At 42.3% G+C, this 9,953-nt stretch overlaps 1 protein-coding gene across 1 annotated transcript in view; it reads right to left on the bottom strand.

The window, feature by feature from the left end:
• Positions 1 to 8,621, bottom strand: part of ptk7a (protein tyrosine kinase 7a) — a 138,472-nt gene extending 129,851 nt beyond the window's left edge. Inside the window, exon 1 of the mRNA XM_072550697.1 lies at positions 8,294 to 8,621. Within this exon, the coding sequence (XP_072406798.1) occupies positions 8,294 to 8,369 (76 nt within the window). The 5' untranslated portion in view covers positions 8,370 to 8,621. The remainder of the gene's footprint in view (positions 1 to 8,293) is intronic.
• Between the last annotated feature and the right edge of the window lie 1,332 nt (positions 8,622 to 9,953).

A 9,953-nucleotide genomic window follows, 5' to 3' on the forward strand; every position in this document is an offset into this window, starting at 1 on the left:
ACACCTGAACAGGTAGACTATGAATATTTTTAAATTCAGGGATACCTAATGACACTTGGGTAAGGTTGAAAGTACATAATTCGCAAAGTGAAATGTAACAAGTAAGTGAGCAAAGGCTGGTTCTGGAGGTGGGTGAGAGTGAGGGAAGCTGGTGGAAAGTTTAACTCTCTTATGGCCTGATTGGAGTGTGCACTGGCTTGTCATGGATTGAATGTTGTGTTGTTCGCTGGATCTCATGATCTGAGAGTGTTATGAATTTAAATTGTATTTTGGGAATCTAAGGACAATGATACTGGACATGTTAGCTAAGCGAGGTAACCCCATGACCTTTTCCACATAACGAGAGACTAATCCTAAATTATGTACTAGCCAAAACAAGTGACCATCTGGCCTGGCTTAATCCAGGGTTCAGACTTTGATGTGCATGTTACTTCATGAGTCAAGTGTACTTAGACTTATCAATGAGTTTCTCTTCCTCTGCCATTTTATTGCTGCTTATCTGATTAAGTACATGTGGCATTTTTGTAATTGTAATACCAAATTCTGTATAAAGACAGCTTGTTTGCAGCATTAGGGGAGTAGCCTGAGACAGCTCTTAGGGGGTAAGAGCTGGCGCTGCTACTCTGCTAATGGTTTTAGAATCTAGCTCAAGCCTGGCTTGTTGATATCTATTTTATAGTGTAACATTGATGTCATTGGTAAATAAAAGGTAATAACTTAAACTAAACTGTCTGCAAGAGTTAGTGGGATTTGACAAGATTAGTAGCTCAGGTTGAGGTTCTGGATATAGGTTTGCTCACTGAGCTGGAAGGTTAGTTTTCAGAAGTTTCATCACCATACTAGGCAACATCTTCAGTGAAACTCTAAATGAAGCACCAGTGGTGTAGCCAGCATTTTGTTTTATGCTGGACTTTTCTTGGGTCGCTGATGTCATTTCCTGTGGTGACATCATTTCCTACTCTTTCTCAGGGGGTGGTAAATGGGATCCAAGTCAATGTGTTTGTTGATAGAGTTCCAGTTGGAATGCCATGCTTCTAGGAATTCTCCTGCGTGTCTCTGTTTGGCTTGTCCTAGGAGAGATGTGTTGTTCTTCCTCATTTGTATGTAAGGATACTACTAAGAATGTGTCACGTCATTTTGTGGCTAGTTGATTTTCAGTTCCAAAACCAACATGTTCATTCTAAACGTGGAGAGACCTAAACAATTCAGGCCTTTTTCAATATATAATTTCAGTTGCATCACACTAGAAACTTTTGCTATAAATTCTGTGTCTTACGATCTTATACTCCACAACCACCTGAAGGAGCAGCACTTCAAAAGCAAGTGCTGCAGAATAAACCTATTGGACCATAACCTGGTGTTGTGTGATTTTTTAAAATTGAGAAGCATGAATAGAACAGAAAGTCAGTTATTTTCCCAGGGTAGAAATATCAATTACTAGGGGATATTGGTTTAAGGTAAAAGGGGGATAATTTAAAGGGGAAGAGGCAAGTTGTTTTTCCACCCCCACAAAGGCTGTTAAGTGCCTGGAAGTGATAGGACTACATGGGTGCAAAAGGTTTTTTGTTTAGAAAGGTGTTGTGTGTCAGCACAGGCTTGGTGGACTAAAGAGCCTGCTCCTCTGTTGTATTGTTCTTTATTTTCCAAAGAAAATTGTTACTGTGAATAATGTTAAGGCAGCAAATGGAAATCGTTCTTCTTCTCATTAAACTGTTGCTAGGTCAAAATCTTGGAACTTGGTCAGATCAGCACTGCATCTTTGTTCAACTCAACAACACTCAAGGGGAAAAAGGACCTGTCCAAGGGGCAAAACAGGATCTTGTTTGTCTAATATAAAGAATATAATTTCAAAGAGAACATTCTATATATTTAATAAATAAACTATCTTGCATCATAATTTAATGACTGGAACTTGCACTTATGGGATGGTTCAGAATTAAGCATTCCCAAATGAATTTGAGTTCAAATTGTGCAAACATCTTGAGCAGAAACTGAATCATAACCTTTCGACTCAGGTGATACCACTGCGACAAAGCTGATTTAAATTCTGCTGTGAATTTCTATAATTTAACTCCTTTGGTAAGATTAGGTCAGGAGTAGTCTTGGTTCCTTCCCCCCGCCCCCCGATCCGAATTAAACTAATTGTCTCAGACTAGCCATTTGGACAAGGTTCAACACAGTAAGCAGATTCATGAAAGGAAAATCATGCTCAAAAAGGTCTACTAGAGTTCTTTGGGGATGAAACTAGTTGAGTTCAAACAGAAGTTATTGGGCTTTCAGAAGGCTTTCAACAAAGTGCAAGATAAGGGATTAGCATGTAAAATTAAAGTGCATAAGACTGGAGATAGCAGTGAGCTGTACAGGAAACTGGCTGGCAAAGTGGGAATTAAGTAGAAGAGATCTTTTCCCCGATTGGCAGGAAGTGACTAGGGAGATACCACGGTGTTAGGACCCCTGCTATTCACAATATACATTCCTAATTTAGATGAGGGAACTAAATACAACATCCAAATTTGCAGATGACAAAGCCTGGGTGGAAGTGTGAGCTGCGAGGAGGATGTAGAGATGCTTCAGCACAACTTGGACAAACTGATTGAATGGGCAAATGCACAACAGATGTAGTGTAACATGGATAAACGAGAGGTTATCCACTTTGACACCAAAAAAACAGGAAGGCAGATTATCTGAAGAGCTATAAATTAACAGCAGAAAGCGTACAGCGAGAACTGGGTGACATTATAGATTAGATTACATTACAGTGTGGAAACAGGCCCTTCGGCCCAACAAGTCCACACCAACCCGCCGAAGCGCAACCTCACCCATACCCCTACATTTACCCCTTACGGGCAATTTAGCATGGCCAATTCACCTGACCTGCACATCTTTGGACTGTGGGAGGAAACCGGAGCACCCGGACATCCGGCGAAGGAAGCATTCCGATGCAGCTGGCAGTAATGGCCACAAATCGTGGACTCTTGTGTGTTGCAAAGGTAAGGCATTTCAATTGATATTTCGGTACTGTGTGATTGATTAAAAGTTTACTATTAGTTGAATAAGGCCATAGAGAAGTACTAACAATTGTTTAACTCAAATTTGTATAAATTAATTAAATAAGTAGAGATGGCCAGACAGGTGATGTGCTGTAGCTATATGATATGGGAGCTGGCTGATCCCATTGTGAACGGCAGTGACCACATTTGCAGGAAGTGTTGGTTGCTGGAGGAACTCCAGATCGGAACTGATGATCTGAAATCCGAGTTTCAAACACTGTAGCATATCCGCGAGGGGGAAAGAGAGTTACCAGGACGCTTTGTTTCACACCTGGCAGATTAAGTAATTCAAATTCAGTCAGGGACAACAGAGTGTGACTGTATGTGAGGCAAGTTCAGGAGTGGAGGAGCCTCAGCCCTCAACCTTGTCCAACAGGTATGAGATTTTTGCTCCCTGTATGGATGAGGAAAAGGGCTGTGGACAGGATGAGCCAGCTGACCATGGCACCATGGGGCAGAAGGCTATTCAACAGAAGTGGGGGGGGGGGGGGGGGGAAAGCAAAAAGACAATTTGGTCTTATACGGGATTCTATAATGAAGGGGACAGATAGTATCCTTTGCAAGCCAGATCAGGAATCCCACATGGTGTGTCGCCTGCCCGGTGCCAGGGTGCAGGACATCTCCGACCGGCTTGAAAGGATGCTGGAGCAGGAGGGGGAGGATCCAGTTGTTGTGGTCCATGTTGGCACAAACAACATAGGAAGGAGGACCTGTTTGGGGAGTATCAAGCACTAGGAAGGAAATTGAAGTACAGGTCCTTGAAGGTCATAACTTCTGGATTACTGCCCAAGCCATATGGATAAGAAAATTAGGGAAGTAAACACGTGGCTAAGAGATTGGTGTGGGAAAGAGGGTTTCCATTTCATGGGACATTGGCATCAGTTTTGGAACCGGGGCGAACTCCACCTGAACTGATCTGGATCCAGTGGTTGCAGGGGTTCAGCACTGGCAGTTAAACATCCAAGGATTTACAACTTATCAAAAAGACAGGAAGGTGGTCAGAGGGAGTGGGGTTGCCCTATTAGTTAAGAATGAAATTAAATCCATAGCATTAAAGATATAGGGTCAGATGATGTGGAGTCGAGGAACCACAAAGGCAAATAAACCATAGTGGAAGTTACGTACAGACCTCCCAGCAGTGGTCAGGACCAGGGATGTAAGATGTACAGGGAAATAGATAGGGCATGTCAGAATGTTAAGGTCACGGTGATCATGGGGGACTTCAATATGCAAATGGACTGGGTGAATTATGTTGCTGGTGGATCCAAAGAAAGGGAATTCATGGAATGCTTACAGGATGGCTTTTTGGAACAGCTTGTGATGGAGCCCACAAGGGAGCAGGCTATTCTGGACTTAGTGATATGTAATGAGTCAGACTTTATAAAAGATCTTAAAGTCAGGGAACACTTAGGAAGCAGCAATCATTACATGGTAGAGTTCAGTTTGCAGTTTTAAATAGAGAAGGCAAAATCAGATGTAATGGTGTTACAGTTAAATAAAGGTAATTACAGGGGGAGTGAGAGAGGAACTGACGAAAACCAACTGGAAGCAGAGCCCATTGGGGAAGACAGTAGAGAAACAATGGCAGGAGTTTCTGAGTGTAGTTGAGGACAGAGGTACATCCCAAAGAAAAGAAAGATTACCCGAGGGGAAATTAGACAACCATAACTGACAAAGGAACTCAGGATATCTATCACAGAAAGAGAGAAAGTCTATAAAGTGGCCAAGAGCACTGGGAAATCAGAAGATTGGGAAAACTACAAGAACAGAGGATAACAAAGAGAGAAATAAGGAAGGAGAGGATCAAATATGAAGGTAAGCTAGCCAGTAATATTAGAAATTATAGTAAAAGTTTTTTTTCAATATGTAAGAAACAAACAAGAGGCAAAAGTAGAGACTGCGCCGCTCAAAATCGATGCAGGAAGGCTAGTAATGGGACACAAGCTGAAGAACCTAAAAAATACTGTGTCAATCTGGAAGACATAAGTAATATCCCAACAATTAAGGAGTGTCAAGGGGCAGAGTTGAGTATAGTGGCCATGACAAAAGAAAAAAATACTTGATAAGCTAAAAGGTCTAAAAACTGAAATCTCCTGGCCCAGGTGGGCTACATCCTAGAGTTCTGAGGCAGGTGGCTGAGGAAATAGCAGAGGCGATGGTTATAATCTTTCAAAAATCACTGGAGCCAGGGAAACTCCCAAATGTTTGGAAAAATCGCTGTTGTAACCCTCTTGTTCAAGAGAGGATCAAGACAAAAGATGGAAAATTATAGGCAGATTAGCCTAACCTCGGTTGTAGGTAAACTTCTAGAGTCCATCATTAAGGATGAGATTTCTAAATTCTTGAAAGTGCAGGGTTGAATTAGAACAAGTCAGCATGAATTTAGTAAGGAGAGGTCGTGCCTGAAAAATCTGTTCGAATTCTTTGAAGAGGTAACGAGTAGGTTAGATCAGCGAAACCCAGTGGATGTTATCTACCTAGACTTCCAAAAGGTCTTTGATAAGGTGCCGCATGGGAGGCTGCTGTGTAAGGGCCCATGGTGTTCAAGGTGAGCAACCGGCATGGATTAAGCATTGGTTGTCTGACAGAAGGCAGAGAGTTGGGATAAAAGGTTCTTTTTCGGAATGACAACTGGTGACAAGTGGTGTTCCACAGGGTTCACTGCTGTTCACTTTATATATAAACGATCTGGATGAAGAGACTGGGGGCATTCTGGCAAAGTTCACCGATGATACAAAGTTAGGTGGACAGGCAGGTAGTTCTGAGGATGTGGGGAGGCTACAGAAAGAGTCAGACAGTTTAGGAGAGTGGTCCAAGAAATAGCTGATGAGATTCAATGTGAGCAAATGAGAGGTCTTGCACTTTGGAAAAAAAGAACACAGGCATGGACTACTTTCTAAAACGGTGAGAAAATCCATAAAGCCAAAGTACAAAGGGATCTGGGAATGCTAGTACAGGATTCTCTAAAGGTTGACTTACAGGTTGAATCTGTGGTTAACTTGTGGAACTCACTGCCACTGAGCGCAGTGGAGGCCAGGACGTTAAATGTCTTCAAGGCAGAGATTGATTAATTCTTAATCTCACAAGGAATTAAGGGATACAGGGAGACTGCGGGTAAGTGGCATTGAAATGCCCAGCCAGGATGGAATGGTGGAGTGGACTCAATGGGCTAAATGGCCTTACTTCCACTCCTATTTCTTATGGTTTTAAATCATAGTTTACTCTTCCTTGTGAAACAATTAGCATACAGAGCAGAGACATTTTGCTGTAATTACATAGTGCATTGGTGAGACTACATCTGGAATATTATGTCTTCTTATCCAAGGAAGGCTGTTCTTGCTATCATGTGCAGTGAAGGTTTACCACATTGATTCCTGAGATGGCAGAACTGACATGTGAGAAGAGGTTGAATCACTTAGATTTATATTATTCACTGGAGCTCACAAGGTTTCAGGGTTGGGAGGGAGGGAGGGGTCTGTTGGAATCATAGATAGGACAAATGCAGGACAGATGCACCTGGTTGAAGGGAAGTCTACAATCAGGGGTTACATACTGGATTAGTGGTGCTGGAAGAGCACAGCAGTTCAGGCAGCATCCAACGAGCAGCGAAATCGATGTTTCGGACAAAAGCCCTTCATCAGGAATGAAGGGCTTTTGCCAGAAACGTCAATTTCGCTGCTCGTTGGATGTTGCCTGAACTGCTGTGCTCTTCCAGCACCACTAATCCAGTATTTGCTTTCCAGCATCTGCAGTCATTGTTTTTACCTCAATCAGGGGTTACAGTCAAGGGAAACAAGGTAAACCATTTGGGACTGAGAGGAGGAGAAATGTCTTCACCCAGAGAGTGGTATTCCTGTGCAATTCGCTACCACAGAAGCAATCGAGACAAAAACATTGTTTGATTTCAAGGAGTTGGACATAGTTGGATTGAAGGGAACAAAATATGTGTGGAAAAGGAGGAACAGTAATGATTATAAAGCCTGCCCTGCCATTTTCAAAAGACCTGTGGTTTACTCCTGCTCCTTTTTTTATGTTTTCATAACTGCCCTTTCCATTCAGTGAACCTTGAAAACTGCACTATGGCATTAAGTTATCACATGAAAGTACTGGTGCATGCTGAAAATCGAAATGAAAACGCAAAATATTGGAAGGACTCAGCAGATCTGGCAGTAAAATATCTTTGGTGAGAAACAGTTAACGTCTCAGATCGTGATTTTATAGAAAATATCAGAAAGGCAAGGATACAAAAAGAGCCTTGGGCATTCCTGGTTAGCGCTCACTTCCTTACGACAACATTAATGAATTAATCGAATTCACATGCATGTGTGCAAGTGTGAAAATGTCTGCGTTAACTGGATTTGAACATATGTTTGCGTTCGTCAAAAACGGCAACAGTAAAGAAAAATTCAGCTTCTAAATCGGTGTTGAAAGGTCCAACTGTGGTGAACGCAACTCAAAGTTACAGGACCTCTCAAACCAATTAAGAGGCATCACCCTTTATGTCGACGACAAGATTTTAGTTCTTCAAGAAATTGTCCCAATGAAAATTGCTGAGTACTGTACTTTATTTCTACACACCCTGGAATGCAACCCCCGAAGAGCAATTTAAATTATTCCCAGTTAAAGGCTCAGTGCTAATACACTACAGGACGGAAAGTCAAACTTTCCAAACCCTATTTATCACGACATCTGGTTATAATTACATAACTATATTGTACTACACAGATTTAAAAGTTATTCCATTTTCTTTTTCTCGCACAATTCCAATCTGAGAAGCAAGTTTCTTCCCCAGATGTCACAAATTAAGACATCGAGGCACAAATATATTGACTATTTGCTGTTTCTGTTTGGAGGAGCCAGCTATGGAAATCTCCTAAACACGTACAATTTTTATAAATTTGCAACCGTAAGTTTCGGTGGGGTGGAACGGGGACGCGGGTGAGTGCGAATAAACATTCTGAAGGATGAGCAAAGAACGCTCATTTCGCAATTCCTCACAAAAGTAATTTTTTTTTGTTGAAGCACGTCGGCAAATTTATTTTTTGTTGACGGAACGAACGCTTTTACACCGATCTTCTCCGTCTCCCAGCAGCCCAAGAATCTTTTTAAACCCCACCCACCCACTCACTCGCAGGATTGTGAACCCACCCAGTGGGATTTAACAAATTCGCACATCGACGTTTACTCCTGGAGCCTCGCCAGTTATTTATTCTCAGTCGTGTCCAAGACCCTCTCGACTTTACCTTGCATCAAGAGCGCCGTGGCCCCGAGAAGCAGTGCCATCCTCTTCGCCACCGAAATCCCACAACTCAGCACCATGAATTACATTGGAGAAAAAAAAGAGGATTAAAGACGCAGACAAGATCGGCTTCTTCACTTTTTGCGTCTCTCTTCCCCGATCGGTCGATGAATCAATCGATTGCCTTTTATTTCAGTACTTTACCTCTGGTACTCATATCGTCCGACAGCGCTCGCGCTCGCGCTCGCGCTCACACTCAACACCGACCCCGAGCGCAGCGCGAGCAAATAGCCAACGGAAGAAAACCGCCACCACTACCAAACCTGCTCACCGGAAACCCTTCCAACAAAAAACCTTGCTTGATGGGGGCTCTAGCCAATCGTCATCTGGTGTCGAGGGCGGGATCAGTGCTATTATCCAATTGGATTGTTAAAGGAGATCAGGTTGTTTCCGGTAGGATTAAGTTTGGTTGCACAGGGAATGCCGCTTTGTTGATTTGAGGAAAAAAAGGTGAGTTACTGTGATTGTAAGGAGATGCAATAACAACTTGGACAAAAAGACATATAAACCTATAGGTGTAATGGCAGAAATTAGGCTTGATTTCTTTCAGATTTTCGTCAAAATAAACGCTTGAATCCTTTGAAATTTGCATCACTTTACAAATATCAGTTATTTTCTAATTTACCTCGATCGTGGTCAGTCCGCTTAATAAGAACATCGGGGTGTTGGCCACTTGACAACGGCTTCTCCAACCGAGGGCCGTGTTTTGTCTCCAAGAAGCGGGTTCCTTGGAGGAGAAGACTTTAGTCTTGGAGATAGGTGAAAGGGGGTGAGTACTAAGAAGACGGGATAATTGCATTCCTATAGCGCCCTTCATAAAGTTAGTTAAATTAAAGCGCGATACTGTGGATCCAAAATTAAAAATGCTGGAGAAACTCAGGATATCCAAAAGCTCATAGTCACAGAATCATAGAATTGTGCGAGTGCAGAAGATGGTCATTCGGCCCAATGTGGCTGCGCTGTTCTGAGCATTTTAATTTAGTGCCGATCTCCTGTCTTCATATCCCTGCACAGTTTCCATTCAAATAATCATCTAATACTCTCTTCACTGCCTCAACTGAACGTGCTTGCTTCCATCACTGCTAGGCATTGTGTTCCAGAGTCGAACTACCGGTCCCGTGAAAAAAGTTTGTTTTTGGCCTGGCGTTTGCTTATTTTGCAAAACACTTATTAAACTATCCTCTGATCTTCGATATGTCTGTGAGTGAGAGCGGGTGTCCTCTCTTCAGACCCCTCATAAATTGAAACTTTCTATCTTCTTAGCCTTTTCCTCTCCAAGGAAAACAATCCCAATCTCTCGGCAAGTTTTTCTCGTAACTGAAGTGTCTCATCTCTGTATACACGTTGCTACTCAAACGTTTGACACATTAAGATTTATTTTACTCTTTATTAAACTAATGTCAAATCGATGTGAATGCATTAATTGACTTGTTACGGAAGTATTGCTGAGTTACCAAGTTCACTCTTTGGTTCCCTTGGACTTTCAAACATCTGTTCTCCTTGATATTAACTATGGTTTAGTGATAGCAAACTTAACTCTCAGTGGTATAGGGAATGCTACACTGCTGGAGGACAATAACCCCTGTCTGCCTCCCAAGGTGTAA

The sequence above is a fragment of the Chiloscyllium punctatum genome, chromosome 3 (genome assembly GCF_047496795.1).
Source record: "Chiloscyllium punctatum isolate Juve2018m chromosome 3, sChiPun1.3, whole genome shotgun sequence".
Taxonomy (NCBI): Eukaryota; Metazoa; Chordata; class Chondrichthyes; order Orectolobiformes; family Hemiscylliidae; genus Chiloscyllium; species Chiloscyllium punctatum.